The sequence below is a fragment of the Gobio gobio genome (genome assembly GCF_949357685.1).
Source record: "Gobio gobio genome assembly, chromosome: 8".
In the NCBI taxonomy this organism is placed as follows: Eukaryota; Metazoa; Chordata; class Actinopteri; order Cypriniformes; family Gobionidae; genus Gobio; species Gobio gobio.
The window spans coordinates 17,313,870-17,341,161 of NC_137114.1; the positions used below are offsets into that span (position 1 = coordinate 17,313,870).

A 27,292-nucleotide genomic window follows, 5' to 3' on the forward strand; every position below is an offset into this window, starting at 1 on the left:
AAAGACGAGAAATGTGTGTCCATTTCTGAATTTATTGTTTCATTCAGACTCTTATTTTGAAATGAACTTCAGCGGCATCGAGCGTCACCCGGAAATACTCTGAGCAGCCGCTCTGAGTCTGAACATGCTTTACTCTGATGTTTTAATGCAGTTTCTTTCGCTACAAATGGTTTGATCACGGATACTTTGATGGATTTAAGTCCCTTTTCAAATTTTTAAATGATTTTGCTGGCTTCGTAAGTTCACTTAAACTGTTTGTGTCATTTTTTTCATCTGAAAAATAACAGCTGTCGCAGTTTATGTGCATTTTCAGCGGTTTAAACGGAAATATTCATGGCTTATTCTTCCTGACTGAATCTTTGAATTGATGTGACTTTATTATTTTGCGCAAAACATTTTGTGTCAGAGAGCTGTGTTTGCTGACACTCATAAACGACCTCCTGTCATTATCACATCAGTGAATCACGGGTTCAATGTTATAATAAAAGTATTATAATGTACTGTATGCGCTGTTAATATAAATGTTTTAAAAACCCACCCAGGTGCTCCTCTATAAACCAAAATGGGTAAAAAGAAGGGGAAAGACAGGAGTCCCAGCACTGAGACACCAGGTATGTGTGACAGCTGCCTGTACAATGAAGTGATTTAATCATGAAACCTCTCACATGAGTCTCCTGTTGCTTTGTAAGGGGTTTCCTGCACTCACATCCGTAAAGGAATAGACCAAAGCTTACTGAAGAAAGGCGGTCTGAGTCTGAGCTCGTGCCAAGACTGTGAGCCGAACAAGCCTGTTGAAGACCACATCTCGGAGGATGAAATTGACAGAGAAGGTCCAGCTGTGTGGATGTGCCTGAAATGCGGCCACAGAGTAAGTGATCAGCTGACTTAGTTATGACATGTTGCTATTGTCCAGCCGCACTTAAACACAATATTGTGACCCTCGTCAGGGCTGCGGGAGAGCAGAGAATCAGCATGCGATCAAGCACTACGAGACGCCTCGATCCGAGCCACACTGCTTAGTGCTCAGCCTGGACTTCTGGAGCGTCTGGTAAGTGACACACACATCCACTAGTTAATAGCTCTGGACAACTCCAGCACAGGAATCGACTCTCTGTTGCTGTGTTCGAAATCGCTCACTTTTTTACTAAATGTCTAATCTCCATATAGTTGGGCTGACGAACTAACGATTATTTTGGTAATCGGTCGATTATTTTGACGATTAATCGAGTAATCGGATAGTTATTTTTGTGGTAAATAGACCTAGACTTCAATACATGTATAGTATCAATGAGGCAATAATATTTGGTTTAAAGGGTTAGTTCACCAAAAAATGAAAATTCTGTCATTAATTACTTACCCTCATGTCGTTCGACACCCGTAAGACCTCCGTTCATCTTCGGAAAAGAAATTAAGATATTTTAGTTGAAATCTGATGGCTCTGAAAGGCCTCCATTGGCACAATGGCACTTTACACTCTCAAGACCCTTAAAAGGTACTAAAGACGTCGTTACAAAGTCCATCTCACTACAGTGGTTCTAAAATAACTTTATGAATCGGTGAGAATAGTTTTTGTGCGTAAAAAAACCCTAAATAACGACTTATATAGTGATGACCGATTTCAAAACACGGCATCATGAAGCTTCGAAGCGTTATGAATCAGTGAGTCGAATCAGCAGTTTGAATCGCCAAATTTCAGCAGTTTGGCGGTTTGACACACGATCCGAATTATGATTCGACTCACTGATTCATAACGCTTCGAAGCTTCATGATGCCTTGTTTTGAAATCGTCATCACTATGTAAGTCGTTATTTAGGGTTTTTTTGCACACAAAAACTATTATCGCCGATTCATAAAGTTATTGTAGAACCACTGTAGTGAGATGGACTTTGTAACGACGTCTTTAGTACCTTTTAAGGGTCTTGAGAGTGTAAAGTGCATTGTGCCAATGGAGGCCTTTCAGAGCCATCAGATTTCAACTAAAATATCTTCATTTCTGTTCCGAAGATGAACGGAGGTCTTACGGCTGTCGAACGACATGAGGGTAAGTAATTAATGACAGAATTTTCATTTTTGGGTGAACTAACCCTTTAAATAAAGTATCAAAAACAAGTAATTATATGGTTTCATAGAACAGCACTGTTAAAATACATAATATACGAAATATAAACAATCATCGCATGAACATTATGTATTATAACAGATGCCTGCAGAGTCTGGTGTTGTTACACTTTACAGCAGATCAAACCCTTGTTTAATTTTGGCCAAACAACATTTAATTCAAATGTTAACTTAATCTTTAATATTTGTCCACTTCTTTACTATAGAAATGCTGCAGCCACTGTCATTTCTTGAACAAGAACCTGTGGACAACAAAACAGGCAACCTCAGAGCGAGCAGTTAGACTTTTATTTTGAAATTGCGATGAAGAGTTGCATTTGTAGAAACATATTGATGTATTCTCCTGTGTTAGCGTTGGTTTATAAATTATTTACCTTACAAATCTGGTGTAACGGCGGACATTGCGATGAGCAACAGATGAACGTTATAGACGGTTTCAACGGCAACAACATAAACAAACGTTACTGCGCTTTTGTGGCCCAAACTTAACTTCCGGTAGATGTCCGCAAAGAATCAATAACAACAGAGGCTGCGTTATCTTTCTTATGCGCTATCATCTTTCATTTTAATTGGGCAGCATTATCTTAATTTACAAGTTTTTATTGTTTCAGCATATTTATTATAAATAATCTCCCATTTCTGTCTGCAATGTAGAGTGGGGGAAACGCCCCCCTTAAAGGGTTAGATCACCCAAAAATGTAAATTCATACATTAATTACTCACCCTCATGTCGACCCCAACCCGTGAGACCGCAGAGAAGAAGACAAATATCTTGTTGTGTTCCGAAGATGAACGAAGGTCTTACAGGTTTGGTATTACATGAGGGAGAGAAATAATGACAGAATTACAATTTTTGGGTGAACTAACCCTTTAAGGACTGTGTAATGCCGTTTTCTGTACAGTAGAATGCTTGTTCGCTCGCCTTCAATCATGCAATGCATCGGAATAACATGTTTCTTTGTTTCATAACATAAGATTAATGTTGGGAAAGTTAACTTGTAGATAAAGTGCCCTATTTGAGATTGATTGTATATGAATGCATCACAAAAAACCCCGTGCTCTATGGCCACTGCCATTAATAGAGGACAAAGCGAAAGTTGTTTTGCACTCCGTGATAAAGGCACATTTAAATATTTTGCGGGAAACATAAATCCGATCAGTTATCCAGATGGCGACCACTTGATGTGAACAAATGTAAACTCGCCGTGTCCTGATTGGCTGATGATCATGGTGCTCGCATGTTAATGCCAAGTGTAAACGCAGCCAGAATAAGTTTCTCTAGAGTAGATTATTTCTGATTACAAGCAAAATAAATAACAAGTAAATCACATTAGACATACAGTCTAAATTACATTAGACGCTGCTCTCGTATGACTGGATATTTATGAAGCATTTAAGGCTTTTTGGTGAGTCGCACATGCTGTTTTTTGCGCTGGTGTCATATTCTCTCTGCTTGATCGTTAACATTTATATCATGTTATCCAAAAATAGTACGTCAAAAATGTGTTTCTACTGAGTAGTGCGCCATACTATCCGCTTGCCAGACCGATAAACAAACACAGACCAGAAGTTAACTTCGGGCCGGGCGCGTAACCGTGGCAACGCACGTGCGTCCGATGAAACCGTCTATAAACAACCCAAACTCGCAGCATATTCAGAGATGGAGTTTGAGATGCACTCCACGCATGTAAATGAAACGCATATTAAACCTGGGGGCATATATACCTTTTGTGAATTCACAATGGCATTTTGCTATGGTTTTTTAACTGGTTTTAATACATTGTGCAGCCTTAGAAAACGGTCTAATAATGAGGTTCATGGATTCTTGTCAGTGGAATGTGCCACTTCCGGTATTTTGCCGGTAACTAGACACGAGTAAATTGCGATCTAAATTATTTTTAAAAATCAAGTACTCAAATTTAATCGAGGAATAGGGACAGCCCTACTATATGCATGACAGTTGGGTGCACTATATAGGCAAGTAGGGAACGAAATGAAACGAGGAATTCGGACACTGACTTTCTGACTGTCGCAGAAAGTGTGTCACAGTCTACATTTATCCTGCATGTAGCTTTAGCCTACTTAAGATATTGAAAACTGTCATAGTGACTTAGTTTGTAATTATACATACCACCGTGCCAGCTTTAGTTTAATTGATGCATGTTAATGCAATATATAGATTTTGTTTTCCATGGTTTGTTTATAATAATTAAATTACCCCTAAATCATCACACCAAGAATAAACACATCAATAAGTACATAATTGTATGTATTGTATTCATTTTTAGTATCTTGAACTCTCCTGTGCAACCACCTATTAAGACAATGAAGAATAATAATTGAATTCATTAAAGAATACCTTCTTTTTTTTTTTTTTTCATTTGGACATTATAATCGACCACGGCTGTTTTTCGTGATTTTTTCCCTCTGTAACATTAGGTATGGACAACAGCTAGGTAGCGACGTTGGTAGCTACTCAAGTCATCGCTACATTGGACTAATTTGGACAGTCATGCTAAAAGTGTGTTGTTTTAATAAGGGGAGTTTAAGGATTTCTGCCATTTTGTTATTTTACTGACCCTGTTTTGATGTAAAGCAAATGGAGTCGAAATGGATTCCATCGATTCCTACAGTGGGAATAGAAAACCTGAAATTGAACACCCTAACATCCACATCTTCACGGAAATGTGGCAGGGTTTGTGTGTTCAGACTAGGGCTGCACGATTAGTCAAAATCGATTTGGCTTATGTGCGATTATGAAAGCTTAAAGGCTTATTTTAATTAAATAAATGTATGCACAGTGTGTTAGTGAAGAGCGGCTCTGTGATCAATAATAAACGCTGCTCTGTCTGAAAGCACTACACGTCAAACATCACAAACTAGTAATGCGAAGCATTCATAAACCAGTTGTCCAACAAAAGGCAACGTTTATTAAGATGTTTTAACTCCCTTCATATCGTCATTCAAGTGTTTGAAATGTCCTTTTGTGAGCTGATGTGGCTTCTTATCACAGAATGAGGCAAACAATGTATTATTTCATAGTATTCTACACAAGGATACAGTCTATGTTGATTAGCACTGCATTATAATATACTTTATTATTATGAAAATACCCGAGAAGGCTTGAAGAACTCAAATACACCATATATTGATGCAGTCGTGTGTTTATTTGCATTTTAAATCACAATTTTAACCAGACTCATGAGACCTAGACCCAAATGGTGCAGCCCTAGTTCAGACCTCTTACCTTCTGTTTGATGTGCCGTCAAGGTGTTACATCTGTGATGAAGAAGTTCAGTATTCCAGCACGGGGCAGCTGGCACAGCTGATCACACACATAAGAAAGCAAGCGCCAACGGATCCTGGAAAGAGCACCTCTAACAAAAGTAGGTGCCAGACAGCCATGTTATTGGCTGTATATAATGTCATATAATGTCTTATATAATGTCAGTAGCAGTTGACCAATATGTTTTTTTAAAACAAACATGTATTTATGTTCAGAATATTAACAGAATGTACTATGTAATATTAACTATTAATATTGACTAAATATTGTTAGTCAAATTTGCAGCAGACACACGATCTGCTCTCAGCTAACTGTTGATTCTGATGTTCAATCGGTCACAAGCTCTTTAAGATGCACTCCGGCTGAATTATTTGTGTTACAACTGTTATGACAAATGACTATATTAAAACAGGGTCTTCAACCTGTTTGAGGGCAATCAGTTTTTTTTGGTACCATGACGCTGATCATCAATTTTCTCTGTCAACTCAGGCTTGAGTTCATGGAGAGTGTGACATCAGCAGTGAACAGCCAATCACATGCTGTGAAACTGCGATTCACTTCTCGCGAGAGAAGCAGCGTGATTTACTTCTCTTTTTGCAGAATATTACGACATTAAAACATTTTAAGAATTTAAACAAATTTGCAAAGCAAGAAGAAAAGAGCTGTCTATGAAAGAGAACAACTAAAAGGAAAAATCTTGCTATATCAATGCAAGTAAAAGTTGTGAAATTTGTTTATATAGTAGATATAGAGAGATTTGTACATTTAAGATAGCTCACATGTAAGCCCTGTTTCCACCCAAATTACCCGGAACAATTTGTACCTGGAACTTTTTTTACAGGAACTTTTTTTCCCCCAGACCTGCTACTGTCTGCATTTCCACTGCGGTCTAAAGTACCGTGAAGATTAGGCAAATTAGTCCAGAGACGTGGGACTAATGGATGGGGAAGGAGATACAAGCAGCGCTGCTTTTGCTAGTTATGTATTGGTTTACTAAAGAGGTAATTAACAAAACTGCGGAAAAGAGACGAGCACTGATACTAAAGCATATTCTGAAAGCTCGTAAAGCTAGATTTAAAATAAGACAACGTATGTTATTATCAGCTATTACGGACATTGACCGTGCAATTGCTGAGACAAACGCACGCCATCGGACAGAAAGAGCAAGACTGATATTTACTGAACGCAGAACGAACCTCGCAAAAGACTTAAAAATGGCGGTTGAATTAAAATGCTGCGTGAGCTCAACCGATCAGCATGCTCAGCGCACAAGTCCCACCCCCGAAAGTTCCTGAACTTTGAAAAAGTACTACCTCGCGAGCAGGGCCGTTTGGAGGGGAAATCTTTACCTGGAACTTAATTTAGACCCTGGTTCCTGTGGTCGAAACACACCGAGTACCAGCCCAAAGTCCCTAGTTCCTGGGGAAAGTTCCTGCGGTGGAAACGTGGCTGTATTCATTTTTATAGCTTTAGCTATTGATTCTAAAGCTTATTTATATTGCCTTTTATACGCATTTAACTAAACGCTTAAAGGAACATGCCACTTTTTGTAAAAAATAGGCTCAATTTCCAACTCCCCTAGAGTTAAACGGTTGATTTTTACCATTTTCGAATCCAATCCGATCTCCGGGTCTGGCGGTAGCACTTTTAGCATGGCTTATTGAATCTGATTAGACCGTTAGCACCTCGCTCAAAAATGACCAAAGAGTTTTGATATTTTTCCAATTTAAAACTTGACTCATCTGTAGTTACATCGTGTACTAAGACTGACAGAAAAATTAAAAGTTGGGATTTTCAGGCGCAATGATATTACGCAGCAGTTGAAAATCTAACTTCCGTCAACATAACCAACATGACAACCTGCTTGCACAGAGAGCGTGCTGGAGACTATTTTCAGGCGTTGCGTAATATCATTGCGCCGCTGCACCCGTGGTGATCATTACGCAGGAATGAGAGAATAGTTCCTGGCCATATCGGCCAAGAAAATCAAAACTTTTCATTTTCTGTCGGTTTTAGTACATGATGCAACTACAGAAGAGTCAAGTTTTAAATAGGAAAAATATTGAAAATCTTTGGTCATTTTTTTTTGAGCGAGATGCTAACAGTCTAATCAGATTCAATGATCTATGCTAAGCTATGCTAAAAGTGCCACCGCCAGACCCGGAGATCGGCTGAATAGATTCGAAAACTGTAAAACTCAACTGTTTAACTCTAGGGGAGCTGGAAAATGAGCCTATTTAAAAAAAAAAAAAAAAAAGTGTTCCTTAAATAATAATATCTTAATCATGCACAATTATTATTAGAGCTTTAAATAAATTATTATACACCTTTTAATTTGGAGTAGAAACAAGGGGAGTGACTTTATTGCATTTGACGTCACTTTGCCTAGCTGATTGGTCCAATTTCGGTTTGAAATCTCTAACCCAGAGCATAACCTGCCCCGGTGCCGGTTAGCCATGGAGCGCAAGTTATTATGGCGATGAATACAGCTAAAAGCCATACCACTTTCATGGTGCCTAAAACCCAGGGTTGGCGCAAACTAAACTGAAACATACCTAGCTAGCCACCTAAACCGGCTTCATGGTACAGGGCTTTCACAGACAGGGCTTAGATTAAGTCAGGATTAGACCTTAGTTCAATTAGCTTTTATAAACGTGCCTTAGAAAAAAAACATTACTGGTGTGCAGATTGCCAGCATTTCCTACCATCACAAACATGCAACCAATCCCATCATAATCTAAAAAAAAATCCAGAAATCACAATGTATGATTTTTTAACTATTTATTTGTATGATACAGCTGCAAATAAGTATTTGAACACCTGAGAAAATCAATGTTAATATTTGGTACAGTAGCATTTGTTTGCAATTACAGAGGTCAAATGTTTCCTGTAGTTTTTCACCAGGTTTGCACTGCAGGAGGGATTTTGGCCCACTCCTCCACACAGATCTTCTCTAGATCAGTCAGGTTTCTGGCCTCGCTGAGAAACACAGAGTTTGAGCTCCCTCCAAAGATTCTCTATTGGGTTTAGGTCTGGAGACTGGCTAGGCCACACCAGAACCTTGATATGCTTCTTACAGAGCCACTCCTTGGTTATCCTGGCTGTGTGCTTCGGGTCATTGTCATGTTGGAAGACCCAGCCTCGACCCATCTTCAATGCTCTAACTGAGGGAAGGAGGTTGTTCCCCAAAATCTCGCAATACATGGCCCCGGTCATCCAATGCAGTCGCCCTGTCCCATGTGCAGAAAAACACCCCCAAAGCATGATGCTACCACCCCCATGCTTCACAGTAGGGATGGTGTTCTTGGGATGGTACTCATCATTCTTCTTCCTCCAAACACGTTTAGTGGAATCAAAGTTATATTTTGGTCTCATCTGACCACATGACTTTCTCCCATGACTCCTCTAAATGGTCATTGGCAAACTTAAGACGGGCCTGGACATGTGCTGGTTTAAGCAGGGGAACCTTCCGTGCCATGCATGATTTCAAACCATGACGTCTTAGTGTATTACCAACAGTAACCTTGGAAACGGTGGTCCCAGCTCTTTTCAGGTCATTGACCAGCTCCTCCCATGTAGTTCTGGGCTGATTTCTCACCTTTCTTAGGATCATTGAGACCCCACGAGGTGAGATCTTGCATGGAGCCCCAGTTCGAGGGAGATTGACAGTCATGTTTAGTTTCGTCAATTTTCTAATGATTGCTCCAACAGTGGACCTTTTTTCACTAAGCTGCTTGGCAATTTCCCCAAAGCCCTTTCCAGCCTTGTGGAGGTGTACAATTTTGTTTCTAGTGTCTTTGGACAGCTCTTTGGTCTTGGCCATGTTAGTAGTTGGAGTCTTACTGATTGTATGGGGTGGACAGGTGTCTTTATGCAGCTAACGACCTCAAACAGGTGCATCTAATTTAGGATAATAAATGGAGTGGAGGTGGACATTTTAAAGGCAGACTAACAGGTCTTTGGGGGTCAGAATTCTAGCTGATAGACAGGTGTTAAAATACTTATTTGCAGCTGTATCATACAAATAAATAGTTAAAAAATCATATATTGTGATTTCTGGAATTTTTTTTTTTTTTGATTATGTCTCTCACAGTGGACATGCACCTACGATGACAATTTCAGACCCCTCCATGATATCCAACTGGGAGAACTTTCAAAATAGCAGGGTGTTCAAATACTTATTTTCCTCATTGTATATTGTGTATTATGATGTTATGATGAACTATTACTTTCTCCACTGACGTCCCAAGATGTTCAAAGCATTTTTATAAGGATACTGATTGTTAGAAGGTATCTGTCTGACTCTGAAGTGATGAACGGGAACATGGTTTGTGTCACATTAGCAACACATTATTAGCTGTTTGATAACGTAGTCAAGACAAAGGCTAATCATATTAATTACCATTATGTGTCCGACGTTGTAGAGATCGATACATAAAACGTATTACCATTCTGATGCATCGACTTGTATATGAGCCTGTATAGTTCATCTACTTCTTGTGAATCAGTTTTTGGTACAAACATATGGCTGTATTAAACCAATATTTCCACTTGCCATTGTGTAGCCGTTTACTACAGTTAAGGGAGAGCAAGTGGATCTCTGGGCTGGTGTGTGTGGAGGCAGGGCTCATTTGCATAGTCATGGTACGCATATATACTAAATGAAGCAAGGGTGTAGAGTTACATTCAAGCTATTTAAGGGATAAATAAATTTTTTCAGAGGATTTATGGGATAAAAGTATTGACTGCAGGGGGACTTTAATACATGCATAATGCATTTTTCAGTGTAATCTTTAATTGAACTCTCTGTTGAAGGCCCTTGTTTTAAAATATTAATTTGTCTTTATGTAGGAAGAAAGCTGCATCTATATCTTTTGAAATGCCTTTTTTAGTGACACTATCAATATATTTAGACATTTTATGTTGGGGTATTTTGAAATGTGTTTCCTGAAGGCACTGGTTTCATTTAAAATTGCATGAATTTGCCCGCATACTCTGCAGAATGTAAGAAGGAAGAGAAACCTGCAGAGCAAACACTGGATGAAGAGAAAGCGAACAAGGAGAACCGGCAGAGCAACTCCAAACATGATGACAGTCCCAAAAGACAGAAAGCAGCAGCGGCAGGAAGCTCTGGTGTTGTGTGTGTCAGGGGTCTCAGCAATCTGGGCAACACTTGTTTCTTCAATGCAGTCGTGCAGGTACAGAGTCAGAGTTTGAGACGCTACACATTGCTGCATGTAAACAAGCTCTGCACAACCCTGATGTTCTCGTCTCCCTCTCAGAATTTATCACAGACGCAGTTTTTGCGAGAACTGCTGAACCAGATTTCAGATGAGAAGAGCTGCTTCACCATCACACCATCATCTGAGCTGGTACTAATGCGGACTCTCATTATGTTCAGTTTATGCTTAAATTTTCCTCTAACAGCACATTTTCACATGATGTTTTCAGGAACCTCTTCAGATCCAGCTGGAAAGGCCCGGGTCGCTCACGCTGGCAATGTGTCAGTTACTGAATGAAGTCCAGGAGACCAAGAAAGGTGTTGTGACCCCTAAAGAACTCTTCACACAAGTGTGTAAAAAGTAAGTGTCCAAACAAAAAAATTTCCCAGTGCAGCAGCCTCATATAATAAGAGGAAAGTTTTACAGATTTTTTTGACACCTGCATGTCCAAAATAACTTTTATTGCATATATTTGTTTGCTAGTTTAGTCATGACATGATCTATTACGTTCAGCTTTGATCACAGGAATAAATTAGGGTGCTTTCACACCTGCCACATGTAGTTCGGTTGAATTGTACTAGAGTTTCGTTTTCATGCGGTTCGTTTGGTCAGGTGTGTAATAGAGCCCGACTGATAAAGGATTTTTAAGGCCGATACCGATACAAATATTTGGTGATTTAAAAATCCGATATATCTGCCTATATATATATAACAGAAACGCGTAAAAAACTTTCCCTTACATTAGTTATTTGTAGTTATTCATGAATCTCTAAAATAATATGATAATGCAGTTTAAAAATAATGGTACGCGTATATACTAAATGAGCCATAATTTAGAAATGGACAACGTCATACTGCAAAATATTGTAAAACATACCTTTTCAAAATAACGGACAGGGAAGAGAGGATACGTCTCATGCTGTCAAACTGTCACGCTATAACTTACTAGCTAATTCCGTTTCACTCTTGGCTTACATGTAACCGCAAAACTGGACTTGGCAGTCACAAATTTTGTCATGCTTATTTGAGTTAAGAGAACGGATGAGGATGCTCTTTTAATTGTTATTCAAGCAATGTATATCTTGTGTCTATAATGTGTCTCGTGCCAGCTTACCATGCACTTCACGGATGATCTCTGTTGTGTTGTGAATGTTTGCGGAGCGCAGCATGACTCAGCTGGATCAGCTGGTGTTGCCAGCCGGCACATTGTAGAGTGCCCTCTGGTGGACAAACTATGAAATGCCAACACTCATAATGTGGTTGAGCGGTGTTTTGTCCGTTTTCTTATTTATTTAATTATATTTAATATATATTCATTTATCGACCATCATAAATGCCGAGACCGATAGTTTGGAAAATGCCTAATATCGGCCGATAATATCGGCCCGCCGATATATTGGTCGGGCTCTAGTGTGAAAGCAGCAATCGCACTCTGGTGCGCACCAAAAGCAGACCAAACAAGCGTATCAAGACCTCCTTGAAGAGGTGTTCTCGGTACGCTTTCAAACAAACTCTGGAGTGGTTCGTTTGTGGTGAGAGCATGATCTGACCTCGAACAGACCCAACTGCAAAAAGTACTGATCATTTTTGGACTAAACCGGCTGCCGTAGTCAGCTATGCTGTGCATTATGTGATGAGGAAGTGTTTGTTGACAGTTTGCACTTTAGCATGGCAGTTTGCGGACAAAGTTGGAGTAGTGAGGAGGTGCGGAGCCTCAGAAATTTGGTCTGATGACCATATTAGGTCCCAACTTTCGAAAACTCACAAGAACAGCGCGATCTTCGCTTGAAGTGACGAGCGGTGCGCGCTCGCCGCTTGCAGTGCATTAGAACGTTGTTTTAAAGCCGCATCCGCGCTTCATTATAGAAATGTATTGTTTGCATATTGTGATGTATACAAACAATGTAATAGATTATGGCCAGGGACAAAACCGGCCCGCGCAGTCGCAGTTTAGGAAATTAGCCATGGCCAATGATTGATGTGGATGTTGTCATGTGACTGCATTTTGGTTCGTTTCAACTGGTTCGGATCAAAGCAATCAGTGTGGTGTGAAAAGGAACCAAAAAAGCTGAAAAATGCTACAATGTATAATGGTTTGCCCTTGGTTCGGGCCAAATGGACCGAAATAGAGATGTGAAAGCACCCTTACATTTTACAATATATTAAAAAAGAAAATAGTTATTTTGTGAGATGGTGGTCCAGTGGGTTAAACCATGGAACTGATATGCAGAAGGTTGCTGGTTCGATCCCAGCGGTCACCACCAGTGTGTCCTTGAGCAAGGCACTTTACTCCATGTTGCTCCAGGGGGATTGTCCCTGTAATAAGGGTCACTTTGGATAAAAGAGTCTGCCAAATGCATAAATGTAAAGGTATTTTAAATAGGAACAATATTAAAATTACAGTTTTTACTGTATTTTTCAAATAAATGCAGCCTTAATAAGAGACTTCTTTTAAAGATGCACAATTCTGGATAAATTGAGAACCTTTCTGAATAATTCTGAATAGACAACTAAACAAAATAACATGTAATTTACATTTCTCTGACTCTGACAAAATGTTAATTTCTGAAGTCTGTCGGTTCGAATGACTCCCTCATAAAGACTTCTTGGGTGCTTCTCAATATCCCTCCTTGTTTCCTCGCTCCTCCATCCTCCATCCTATGACCCAGAAACCGACCGAGCTCAGCCATCTTGTAGGACATCTCAACTCTCTAATTGCCCCGCGAGGAGGCTTTCTGAGGAGTCATGAGCGAGGATACACAGGTGTATCCTTAGCAGAAGTGTTTTATTGACTAAACGTGACGCACGTATTATTTCTCCTCCCCCTTCACGTCATCTTGCCACAGTTTATTAATTATATTATGTTTACATGTACAAGACACAAATGTGTGTCAAATAACTGCAGGACAGTTGCAGAATTATATCAAAGCACAAGAAAATGAAAGAAAATTAAACAAACTGTAATACTATACAACAAATAAAAAGCAGTTAATAACTGGGAATAATTCATTGTTAATAATAACTGGTAATATTAAATTAAATATGGACAAATGTGGTATTTTGTGGAGGTTGAAACTATTACAAAATAAATAGCTATCTCTAATGTTCAAGAACCCTGATGTGCAAGCTAGTTGTCATTAATTGACGATGCTTTGAAGTGACGCTCAAGGGAGTGAGGATATATAATTTCACTTGATTCCATTCCTCCGTCCTCGCATCTTTTCTTGCGTCCTTCCCACGCATCCTGAAGGGGTGGAGCTGAGACGCGAGGAAAGGAAACAAGGATGCACAAATAAGAATTGAGAAGCAACCCTTGTTTCATTACTGGATGAATCAGCATTTTTGAACACATCTCTTGAATGATTCAATGACAAATACATTTTTAACAGTCACTTGTCGCCACCTACTGGTATAATTATGTAATTGATACGATCGTTATTCGTAATTACACTCTCACTTTCAAATGGTGATTTACTCTATTTTGATCGCTTCGGTAGACATATATATCCAAACTATAACCATTTATCCCAGTACTTATGAGAATAATGAGACCGAGTGGTCAAAAGACGACGCATATTTAAATGTTCCGGTGTGATTTTGTCAAAGGTTTAATAAATACAGGCGAATCACTGGCATTTAGGAACAAGATCGCATTTGTGTATGAATCGAGATTGCAATCTTTTAACGATTAATCGTGCAGCTCTATTATCTGTTGTTCACAGAGCTCCACGCTTTAAAGGCTTTCAGCAGCAGGACAGTCAGGAGCTGCTGCGGTACCTACTGGACGGCATGAGGGCAGAAGAAATGAAAGTAAAAGCCTTTAACAGCACATGAACACAGACCACATGAACTTGTCTGCTTGTGTTCCTTTGCCGTTTCGTTTGATTATATGGAATGCTTGAGACATTTTAGCTTAACCGTGTCCTGTCTGTTTATTTTCTGTATTTTTCAGAGAGTAAATTCTGGAATCCTGGAGGCTTTGAAAAACTCTGGCAAAAGCTTAGAGGTTGAGCAGACAAAGAAGGTTATTAAAGGTACAAGTCATTATCAGATTACCAGAATGACAAATGATATGATATAATGAAATGATTAATGGGGTACTTTTCCGCTGGCAAAATGGCTTCCAATAAAACCTGCAATTTTTGAAATCGGTGCTACCTGACTGGAGAGAAAAGCAAAAAAAGGGCAGTTGTCTTCCCTTTTGCCAAATAGGTAGGAACTTCAACACCCACAATGCTCTGGGCATGTTGCTGTTCAAGGCCACTCCCACCAGTCTGATATGGATACACTTACCAGAGCCTTGCTTTAATAGGAAATACTTCTTAGCAAACTTTTAGTCATAATGGTGTCGGCTTGTATTGTTCCAAGTGCAAGAATTCAAATAGTAAATGTTTATTGGGAGTGAGTTACTTTCGGTTTTCTAGCGAAGGATCCTGTGTGTTGTAGGCAGTGGTTAAAGCAGGGCTTGACATTAATGCTTGTCCGGGACAAGTGGACTTTTTGAAGGGGCAAGTGAAAGAGAATTTTACTAGGAAATCACCAAAATGCAAAAATGATTCTGCATTAATTAGTGTAAGTGGCGATCGATAATAATAATGGATAATAATACTGTATAATGAACTGACTGTAACAAGGTTGAGCTTTTGGCGCTCGCGCAGCCTATCGAGGAGAAATCGAAACAAATGTGCGCCGCTCACTCAGAGAAACTCCGTTAACACACTGCAGTAAAAATGTAGAAATGTGGAGTTTTTTTGTATTATAACATATGATACAGTTGCAACGTCACACTACCAAGAGTGCTGTTTTCCTGAATACCATCACGACTGAAAATGTGACACAGATTTCATATGACAGTTCCATAAACAATTAACATTAAGTCATCTACATTTTAGATGCAATATTGAGTGTTTTTGTTCTATTTCAGCAGCGAAAATATCACAGCAGAACCGTAACGCATCTCACAGCAACAGCGCGTTACTGAATGATTCAGCGCTTTGAATTAATTGGTTGAATCAAAGATTCAATGACCTAATCATATACGACTGCCTCATTTCTGAATGAATCAGCCGTTTTACTGAATCGACTCCATGATTCACTCATTCAGACGGTAACCTGCCGCCACCTACAGGTGGTTTAGTTTCATGTTTAAACATTCTTTCCAACATTTATTATTTGTATGTTCAAAAAATATTTAAAACAATCTCATAACATTATTTAATGCAGTCAGTGTAATTATCTTCAGTGTAAATTATTTAATTTGATTGGTAACAGCCCTATAGTGTCTTATTTTAATTTAATTTATTGATTTAATTTAACAATATAAAAGGAAAACTGAAGCACAGCCTATATTTAATAAGATTAAGGGGAAAAATGCCCTTTATGAAAGTTAAAAATATCACAAATATGCAGATTTAAATATGTCAAAGCTGATTGAACACTGGTGAGAATATTGCTTCAGAATAAATTATATTTACAACACAAAAGCATGTGAACAGGCTTTTAATGTCGAGCCCTGTTAAAGGCTGCAAAGAATCGAAAAATTTGGTATGTGTAGTCAAGATTTCAAAATGGATGACAGCGGACACTGAAAGAAATTGCCAATCTGTCAGTTCCACCTGAAGCAAGACGCGTTGCGTACAGGTTAGAAAGCTGTTGCCATAGTCTTCCATTTTCACCATAAAGCCTTTTATGATTAGACGAAGTACAATACAATTTTCAGTGATAAATCTACCCTAACAATAACTGTTCTGTTAATAACCCTCTGTGGATCCGTCTGTATTTGGGGATACAAAACTGCGGAAGTATAATCGGTAGTTTTCACAAAAGCCCTGGTGCTGTTAAAAGGTCTTTAGCTGACAAATAAACATGAATTTCTCGGTCCAGGTAACATGGAGAACGAGTTATCATTGTTCATTTACATAACAACATTTTAACAATACAAAGCAGGTTGAAAATTAGCGCAAGTAATATTAGATGAATAACTTTGACTTTCTCCTGCATCGTTTTCACCAGAGTATGAGAAAAACGGTGCACCCAAGAACTTTGTGGACCGGGTGTTTGGTGGAGAGATGAGCAGCACGGTGATGTGTAAAGAGTGCAGAACTGTGTCTCTGGTGACAGAGATGTTTCTGGATCTTTCTCTTCCTGTAGCTGATGAGGTAAGATACATATAGCTGCTTTATCCCTCAAACACTGTGGCTCTTCCTTCTGGCAAAATGCTCATAGTTGCTGTTGTAAAGTGTGAGCATGTTCTGGGGAAGTGAACTGATTTGAGTCTTTCCTCCAGGCCTACAGGAAAAAGAATCAGAAGAAGGTCGCTCAGTATCACAGCAGCGTCAGTGACGAAGGAGAGCAAGACAGCACAACATCTCTGGCCAATGGGAATGAAGACATGCTCACAGGAACAGGAAGCAAGTACCAGCAGAAGAAAGCCAAGAAACAGGCCAAGAAACAGGCCAAGGTAAAGACGCACTGTGGTTCAGATGGTCAATAATGTGTGAGTAACTTGTATATATCGACCAGGCTGTTTAATCGCTAGATTTTAGAGATTTGTTAAAGAGTTAGTTAACCCAAAAACGAAAATTTTGTCATTAATGACTTGCCCTCATGTCGTTCGACACCCCGTTAGACCCCCGTTCATCTTCAGAACACAGATTAAGATATTTTTGTTGAAATCCAATGGCTCAGAAAAGGCCTCCATTGGCAGCAATGACATTTCCTCTCTTAAGACCCATAAAAGGTTCTAAAGACGTCGTTAAAAAGTCCATCTCACTACAGTGGTTCTACAATAATTTTCTGAAGCGACGAGAATAAATTTTGTGCAGAATTTTTTTTAACGCAAGAATATGACGTAGAGCCGGCGTTCTGACACATTGATTGTGCTTTAGGTCTTGGCGTAGTGCTCCAAAATGGTGCTAAAGTGTCCATTTTGAGCACTACGCCAAGACCTATAGCACAATCAATGTAGAATTCAACACCTTTGATACTTTTGATGTCTTCCTCTGCTTGTAAACAAACGTCCTCGCTTCCTGGTCATGTGTCAGAACGCTGGCTCTACGTCATATTCTTTAAAGGGTAACTAAACCCTAAACCAACTTTTTTTAGTCTTTAGGCTAGACATGTGCCGGTAAACGGTAATACGATATATCGCAATAATGAACATGCACAATATTGTTATCGTGGGCACTTCAAAATACCGTGAATATTTATCTATTAGCCTACCTATTATTCCGATTTTTAGAATGCATTTACTTTACCCATCAACCGTTTAAATTAACAATACGTCAAAGAGGAACGAGCACTGATGTAAACAAAACCCAACGTGCATGAGCACATGCGGAACGAGTGAAGGACGTGCCTTGAATGAAACGCAAATTCACTCTCTGACAGCAGAGGGCGCTGACGGAACAGCAGAAATGCAGCCGTTTCTCCGGTAATCCCTGGTAAACAAAACAGTTTTCTGTATTCGCTACGGTGATCATCACATAACTATAACTAATACTTAAAGACTTAAGGCTATTAATTTTCAAACTTAAACATTTTATATTTTAATCTGGACTAAATCACATGCCCTAGATATTGTTTGAATATGTTCTGATTGTTATTCAGTCACACACTTTACAATAAGGCTCCATTATTTAACATTAGTTCATTCATTAACAAGCTGACAATGAAAAAAACTTGTATTAATCTTAGTTAAATGTAAATTTCAGCATTTAATAACACATTATTAATATCAAAAGTTGTAACTGTATTATTTAATGAACCCGAGCTTACACTGACTAACAGTTGCTTTTTTAACTAACATTATCAGAGAAGAATAACTGTAAAAATGTTGTTATTTGCTCTTTGTTGATGGTAATGCATTAACTAGTGAGACATTATTGTAAAGTGTTATCTATTGTTCTTTATAATTCTTTGGCTCTTTAATCTGTTTTAAATATTTGTTTACTTTATACATTTTTGTGTATTGCTTTATTATTTTTAAATGTTTGGTTCTTTTGTTATTAGAAAGTTATTAAACCTGTTATAGTATGACACTTTTTTGCAACAAATTTCATTATCGTGATAATACCGTATACCGTGATAAAAGCTTCAGCAATTAATCGCAACATGAAAATTTGATACCGGCACATGCCTACTTTAGGCTTTATTAATGCTGTTCATTGATTCGAGTAAATGTTTTGACATTTGAGTATAAAGTGTTTTAATTCTATAAAATATGGTGTAAAACCGCCAAAGTGCTGCCCTCTTAAGGTTGAACGGTGGCTACTGCAGTTGAATTTTCCTATTGGACGTTGTGATACATCGTGACGTGGGATGGCACTTCCAACGGTTCACTATCCGCGCCCCTGGCACGAGCTCACCACGCCCTCAGAAATGTTTCCCCCAATCACATGATGAGAACGGCTTCACTCCAGTATGAACTCTCATGTTACATGAAGTAGAAACATTATGAATGAAACTCACTTGACACTTGCTTTAACATTGTATTGAAGAAAATACGGTTAAATAATGCAGTTGTCAGTACACGTCAGGCTTTTCTAGCGATATTATTGCCGCCCGTCATGTGTACAGATAAGTTTCATTCACAAGCTGCTCTTTCACTAGCATCGTCGGCATCGGGAGTAAACGCAGTTTGAGCAGCGGCTCGCATTGATGAGGCTCTGGGTCTGTGTCTACAGACAATCCACCCTCCTCCACTTCAGGTGAAGGTAGGAGAAATGACCGCTCTGTTGCAAAGCTGGCGTCACTCCAGTCATTCTCCATCTTTGCGACTCGCGAGTCTGACAGCTGTCAATCAACCCATCACTGCGGGTCTCAGGTGTACGCCCTCCGCTCAGCCCCGCCCTCGGTTCGTCCCCTCTGTCTCCGCTGGGCTCTGCCCACTTTTCCAGCATTTTTTAAAAATTGCCAGTGGGTGGAAGTAAGCTCTGAGCAGGGGTTTAGTTACCCTTTAACTTAAATAAAAATATGTATTCTTTTTTGGCTTTTGTATCCATAGAATCAGAGACGGCAACAGAAAATAGACAGTAAAGTCATTCTGGACACCAATCAGAGCACAGCTAGCACCACCGATCCAGCGGATGGCTCCGATCAGACTGTGTCAGTAAATGGCAGTGCTGATGTGGAACCAGTTAAAAACAGCCAGGAGCTTTTGAGCCTTGAGAAACCTTCCGCAAACTCACAAAATGAGGATGAAGATGATGAGGAACCCGAGCAAGAACTTGCTACTGCTGACCAGAACCGCTTCACTGCCCTCACTGGCCAAGACCAGACCTCTGAAGATGTGTCTAATGAGGGAGACAAAGTGGAAGATGTGAATGAAATTGAGGAGGATGACGGTGCTGACCAGCTTTGTGCTGAAGAGGATCAATTAGCAGAAGAATTGAATATTATGTCACTAAAAACAGCTTCAGAAGGTGAAATGGAGAATGGAGATGACGTCTCCGGTGATGCTAAAGAATACACTGTGGTGAATCAGGACCCTGAGCTCGCCTTTCACACACTGACCACCAGGGTGTTGCCAGAGAAGCAGGAGTGTTCGGTGAAGTCCTGCCTGTACCAGTTCACTGAGGTGGAACATCTCTCAGAGAACAACAGACTGATGTGTGTCACCTGTACAAAACGCCAGTCTGGACCTAAAGCCTCAGACGGTACCGTGCTCACCCTTTACAATACTTACTGTATTAACACACTTGGACGTTTTATTACCCTGAGATTTTAATGTAATATAGCAGTAATTTAATGATATAATATTACACATACACACACCGATCAGGCATAACATCATGACGTGTGAAGTGAATAACACTGATTATCTCTTTATCACGGCACCTGTTAGTGTGTGGGATATATTAGGCAGCAAGTGAACATTTTGTCCTCAAAGTTTATGTGTTAGAAGCAGGAAAAATGGGTAAGCGTAAGGATTTGAGTGAGTTTGACAAGGGCAAAATTGTGATGGCTAGACGACTGGGTCAGAGCATCTCCAAAACTGCAGCTCTTGTGGGGTGTTCCCGGTCTGCAGTGGTCAGTCTCTATCAAAAGTGGTGCAAGGAAGGAACAGTGGAGAACCGGCGGTCAAGGCTCATTGATGCACGTGGGGAGCGAAGGCTGGCTTGTGTGGTCCGATCAAACAGACGAGCTACTGTAGCTCAAATTACTCAAGAAGTTAATGCTGGTTCTGATATAAAGGTGTCAGAATACACAGAGCATCGCAGTTTGTTGTGTATGGGGCTGCATAGCCGTAGACCAGTCAGGGTGCCCATCTGACCCCTGTCCACCGGTGAATGCACCAACAGTGGACACGTGAGTATCAGAACTGGACCACGGAGCAATGGAAGGTGGCCTGGTCTGATGTGTGATGCTTTGGGCAATGTTCTGCTGGGAAACCTTGGGTCCTGCCATCCATGTGGATGTTACTTTGACACGTACCACCTTCCTAAGCATTGTTGCAGACCATCTACACCCTTTCATGGAAATGGTATCCCCTGGTGCCTGTGGCTCTTTCAGCAGATAATGCGCCTGCCACAAAGCAAAAATGGTTCAGGAGTGGTTTGAGGAGCAAAACGAGTTTGAGGTGTTGACTTGGCCTCCAAATTCCCCAGATCTCAATCCAATCGAGCATCTGTGGGATGTGCTGAACAAAGAAGTCTGATCCATATAGGCCTCACCTCGCAACTTACAGGACTTAAAGGATCTGCTGCTAACATCTTGGTGCCAGATACCACAGCACACCTTCAGGGGTCTAGTGGAGTCCATGCCTCGACGGGTCAGGGCTGTTTTGGCAGCAAAAGGGGGACCAACACAATATTAGGAAGGTGGTCATAATGTTATGCCTGATCGGTGTGTATATAAATGCATGCACACATACACTTGTTTTAGTTATTATTTTTGTGTGTATATACATGCAGATACAGACAGACAGGGATTCTTTGGGATCTCCTTACATAAGATAAACCTTTAATTTTTTTGTTATTGAACACAAAACTCAGTTTATCATAAACCTCAATTGTGACAGCAGTGTTTCTAAACTGATTCAGGTGGTAAGAAAGCGGTTTACAGAGATGCACTGAAGCAGATGCTGATCTCTCATCCTCCAGCAGTGCTCACACTCCACCTGAAGAGATTCCAGCAGGTAAAACACCTCCTTCACCCTGTCCCAGACCTCACCACACTGATAAACTCAAGGGAATCTGCATTTAGACCCTTGTTATTTGCCTGTAGGTTGGATACAGTGTTTGTAAGGTGAACAGACATGTACAGTTTCCTCCGATCCTGGATCTTGGTCCTTTCTGCTCTTTAAACTGCAAGGTGAGCTATTGATCATTTATTTTCACGTAGAACTGCACGATTCTGGATGAATTGAGAACACTTCTATCATGATTCTCCCACGATTCTGAATAGACAACTAAACAAAATTATTTACTAGAGGTTCTGACAAAATGATACTTGCTGCATTAAAAAAAACAAAAACTTTAATTTGAATAATTAATTATTTGTTTTAACTCAGTTTGAATGAATGATTCAGTGACTCACTGAGAGAGACTTCATCTGTTTCATTACTAGACGAATCAGTTTTTTAATCTCTTGAATGAATGATTCAATGACCAATACATTTTTAACTGTAATTTATTGCCACCTACAAGTGGGTTATGTAATCAGATTCCAAAAATTATGTACTTAATCAATTGATGAACATTGTTCAAAAACAGTATTACATTTTTTTTATTAAAACAATTATTTTAACAATTAATTAATTAATTAATTATTATTATCAGCGAGTCATTTAACCACGTATTACTGTCTCTGGAAGGCTATTGTCTTTCAAACACATTAAAGGAACACACATTTTCCAGCTCCCCTAGAGTTAAATGGTTGAGTTTTACAGTTTTCGAATCCCTTCAGCCGATCTCCGGGTCTGGCGGTAGCACTTTTAGCATAGCTTAGCATAGATCATTGAATCTGATTAGACCGTTAGCATCTCGCTCAAAAAAAATGACCAAAGAGTTTCGATATTTTTCCTATTTAAAACTTGACTCTTCTGTAGTTGCATCATGTACTAAGACCGACGGAAAATTAAAAGTTGCAATTTTCTTGGCCGATATGGCCAGGAACTATTCTCTCATTCCTGCGTAATGATCACTATGGGTGCAGCGGAGCAATGATATTACGCAACGCCTGAAAATAGTCCCCAGCGCTCTCTGTGCAAGCAGGTTGTCACGTTGGTTAAGTTGACGGAAGTTAGATTTTCAACTGCTGCGTAATATCATTACGCCTGAAAATAGCGTAATATCATTGTGGTAAAACTCAACTGTCAGGCTAGGGATTCACAACATTTTGTCAGCTGAACCTATTTGACCTCGTATATTCACTTGAAAAAAGTATTTAAATCCCTTAGATTTTAAATTAATAAGTTAGGTCAATAATAATTAATAATAAAATCAAGTTCATGGTTGTCTAATGTCGGTTAATGAATACAAATTAAATGAATAAAATATTGATAAAGTGTTTTATTTTTATTGATTTATTTTAAATAAATGATTTAATTATTAGCTTTTCTCTGAACTCATGAATCCCAGTCTGGGAAACCCTCATGTAATGTAACATTTAATGCTCTTCATGTTGATGATAACAAAGAATGTAATATATCTAATTTTTCTTTGTTTTTTCATATCAATATGGTACAATATTATCCTATTCAAATCAATGTGATAAACGAGTTGGGTCAAAAGTAATCTAAAAGTACTCCGATTATACTCCCTTAAATGTGTAATGTAATGGATTACGTTACTAACTGCAGTTTTTTGCCATGTCATTTCAATTTGGAATCAGTAACTGACTACAATTTGTAAGTAATCCACCCAGTGAAACGAAGCCATTGATACAATCTTTACTTAAAGCGTCCAAGCCACTTTCAAAATCTGATTTACTCTTTGATAGCCACTGTAGACATCAGTGTTTACATCTGAAACTACACCTTTATCCCAGTACTTCTGTGATCATCTGAATTATTGTAACAGAAATAATCATAGTGTGGTTGTTTGTTTGTGAAGCTGTTTCATACATATACATGACAACTGCTCTCTCTGGATCAACGCAAATGCAGATCTGAATGTTCATAGGCTACTTGTCAAAGGTTTAATAGAATTGTTGTAATTTAGGAATAAGTTCATGCTTTAAATCGTGCACATTTTCCCGTCATTCCTTGGGTTTTAGGTTCGGTAAACTCACTCAAACTGGTTAAAACTCTCAGATGAGCAGTGCATTAAACCCTGTTTGTGTTTTTAGGGTGTGAAGGAGGGCGAGGCACAAGTGCTGTATAGCCTTTATGGCATAGTGGAACACAGCGGCACCATGCGGTCCGGACACTACACGGCCTACGTTAAATCACGACCCTCCACGCACAATTATGTAGAAAACGGCTCGGCTGCTGGTGGTGAGTATCAGCGCTGTTGAGTCCGAGATTTTGATGAGCTTTATGAATTTATATGAGCATGCAATAATGTTGGAGACATTTTTTTTCTAATCAAACTGCATTTAGCTGGAAACCAAGAGAGAATTTTATTCAGGGTTTCCGTGGGGTCTTAAGTCTAAAAAAGTCTAGAATTTAAAAATCTAAATTTTAGGCCTTAAAAAGTCTTAAATTCGCAGAAGTATTGAGTTCTAGGTCTTAAATAATTTTAAACGGGTCTTAATTTTCCTACGTCCATGTAACGCTACTAATGCTCATTGAAATGCTCCCGCAGCACTTTAGAATGTTTTTTGTTTTGTTTTTTAATTCTGGGTGTTGTAGTTCTTTCTGTCGCTAGTCCAAGTGTAATTCGCTGTATAACGACTACAAGTGAGACCAACATGCATCTTATATTGCAGCCAATCAGCTTTTGTGTTATTGGCGGAGTCTCTTTTAGATTGTACCGCAGACACATAAAACAGATTTTATTCTTCAGACAATAGTCCTCCAGTTTTCGCATTGCCGTGATTACTAAATACAATGAAAAATCAACAATGCATTTTTTTGAGATCCTGCATCATTCGTAATTTCACCGCAAAAGAATGGCAAGATACCAAAATGAACAGGATTTATGCATTTTGTTTATTCTATTGTCATGTGTGACTATTGTGAATCTAACATAATACATAATACAGTAAATTTGGTGTCCTAATTATGAACATTTCTGGAAATTACCACCACAAATTCAGTCATTTTGATCTCAAAAATCACCCCAAAAATGTTCTGGTGGGATTGAGCTATGGGGAAGTGCAAATTTATCGATACAAGTTTATCGATTTGTTCAATTTGAATAAATACATTTACTTTGCAAGTAATTTTGTGACTGCATTTCCTTTTATAGGTCTTAAATTTCATTCATAATGGTCTTAAAAATGTCTTAAATTTGACTTGGTGAAACCTGCAGAAACCCTGTTATTATAATGATTAGTTTCTTCCCAATCGTCCTCTTGTAGCAGGTAAAGCTGAGGCCAGTAAAGGATCATGGTTCCACATCAGCGACAGCAGCGTCCATCCGGTTACGGAGGCCAAAGTGCAGAGTTCCCAAGCCTACCTCCTGTTCTACGAGAAGATCTCATAACCCACGTGAGGGCCGAGCTTCAAAACAAAGGGCTGCTGGTGCTTCTTTCCGACTGCTGGGACATCCTGTTAAAACACAATGCAAATGGATTGAAAACTTTGAATGAAGTTGTTTGTATGAGCATCTTCTTTTCTTTTATTATTTCTGCTGTTCAGGGGAAAGTTTTGATTCATACAAACAAGATGCAGAACTCATTTTTTAATTGAAGGTAATCATGCTCGGTGGAGATTTGAAAGCAATGAAATGTTTTTCCTTACCTCTAGATCATGATAGCATGGTTTGATGAGGCTTTGGAGTGGTCTTTTGCCTCATACATACAGTATCTCAGTGACCCGCACAATCTTCCAGGACTCTGCTGCTACGAGAAAGTCATTTTCAGTGAATCTCATGAAGAAAAGTCATATTTTACCCCAAAACTATAGGTATAATGTATGTATTGTTTTCACCCCCATGACAATTAAAGGGTTGGTTCACCCAAAAATGAAAATTACCCCATGATTTACTCACCTAGGTGTATATGACATTCTTCTTTAGTTATATTAAAACATGTCCTCCTGGCTCTTCCAAGCTTTATAATGGCAGTGCAAAAGTACACCTTGGATGAGTAAATCATGGGGTAATTTTCATTTGTGGGTGAACTATCCCCTTTAAGTACATATCCCTACAATTATTGTTACTGTTATGTCATTACAAATCTCCTTTTTAATAATGTAATACACTAAATAATCATGGACACATTTTTAAAATTCAGTCAGTGTCAATTAAATACAGTACAATAAATAATATGATGTAAACACACAGCTGTACTTAAAAAATAAGTAAGTAAATAATGGTCTTGAAAAAAGGTTTCATTTTCTTTATTCTAAGTGTATTTTGGGGTGAAATAAGAACTACGAATATGACCACGAAATGACACAGTGCAGTCATGAGATTCATACCATTTTAACAATTGTAAAACAGAAATATATATATTGGTTCAGAAATAACCTATATATTGGAACAATTTTATATTGCATTAAATACCTTCCTGTCCTCAATATAATGGTATTCATGAGTTATGAATTTAAACATGAAATTTCAATATATGAACAGATTCTGAAGACTGGTTTTTATTTAGGAAATGTTTTGAGACTGAATCTAAAAACAAACGTGTGTATGTAACGTTATGTGTATATAATATATTCCCCCTAACATTTTAAGAACGCTAAAATACAAAAACAAATACATAAAAGTGACAATTTTCACTTATGACACTTCATACAAACATTGTAGTTCATAGAAACGAAATAATATTGGGCGGCACCATTTAATAATAGTTTTTGGTTGTAAAATGGTTCCTCAAGGGGGCGCGTGACGGCTCGAGTCGAGAATATCTTCTATCTGGATTTGTCAATCTAATAAACGAAAGGTTTGGCTTCTTATGTACAATTAAAAAAATATGAGTATCAGTCGCTGTAAAATTGCAAAGGACCCACCGAGCAATACATGACACCAGAATAAAGATTATTTAAAGCTACTACAGTCGAAAACACCCAGTGAAGAGTTAAAATTGAACATTTAATTTGTATATCAACATACACACCTGACCAATTGGATAGAACTTCCGGGCCACTTCCTAATCGGTGCTTTCGCCACTCCAGTTTTGTATGTTTTCGCTATGGCGGGAGTTTAGAACTGAGCGCGCGAGGGAGCGGCGGCGGTCTCCACGGCGACCATCAAAGCCGGAAGTGCCGGGCTCTCTAAGGTAAGCAACAATAACAGATCAAACCAAATGTCATGTACTCCGCACTCGGTTAATACAAACAAACAGTTTATGTAATGTCTCGCAGTGTTATAGAAATGTAAATGTTTCGTTGATAAGATTCGCCAATGTTACTTAACGACGGTGCGTGCTTGTGCGTTTGCTCTGATTTAAATTCACTGCTAGTAATAATAATAAGGCCGTGATATTCTTTGAGAAGTTTTTCAGCTAACCAAAACCATTTAATGCAATTAAATTATATATATATATATATATATATATATATATATATATATATATATATATATATATATATATATATATATATATATAT

General features: G+C 38.8%; 1 protein-coding gene across 1 annotated transcript; it reads left to right on the forward strand.

The window, feature by feature from the left end:
* The first annotated feature begins 86 nt into the window (after positions 1–86).
* Positions 87–26,296, forward strand: usp16 (ubiquitin specific peptidase 16). Its single transcript, XM_079823641.1, has 17 exons — positions 87–236; positions 543–611; positions 690–868; positions 948–1,048; positions 5,389–5,504; positions 10,406–10,602; positions 10,687–10,776; positions 10,856–10,986; positions 14,349–14,436; positions 14,579–14,660; positions 16,639–16,784; positions 16,913–17,086; positions 19,631–20,282; positions 21,669–21,763; positions 21,853–21,939; positions 23,917–24,064; positions 25,093–26,296. Exons 2-17 carry the CDS (start codon positions 563–565, stop codon positions 25,215–25,217), a joined length of 2,460 nt encoding a protein of 819 aa, XP_079679767.1. The 5' UTR covers positions 87–236; positions 543–562; the 3' UTR covers positions 25,218–26,296.
* Positions 26,297–27,292: the final 996 nt, after the last annotated feature.

Coding starts and splice junctions, on each gene's coding strand:
- usp16 (XM_079823641.1), top strand. CDS start 563: ATGGGTAAAAAGAAGGGGAAAGACAGGAGTCCCAGCACTGAGACACCA. Junction 17,087..19,630: donor AGGCCAAGAAACAGGCCAAG/GTAAAGACGCAC, acceptor TTGTATCCATAG/AATCAGAGACGGCAACAGAA. Junction 21,764..21,852: donor ACCTGAAGAGATTCCAGCAG/GTAAAACACCTC, acceptor ATTTGCCTGTAG/GTTGGATACAGTGTTTGTAA.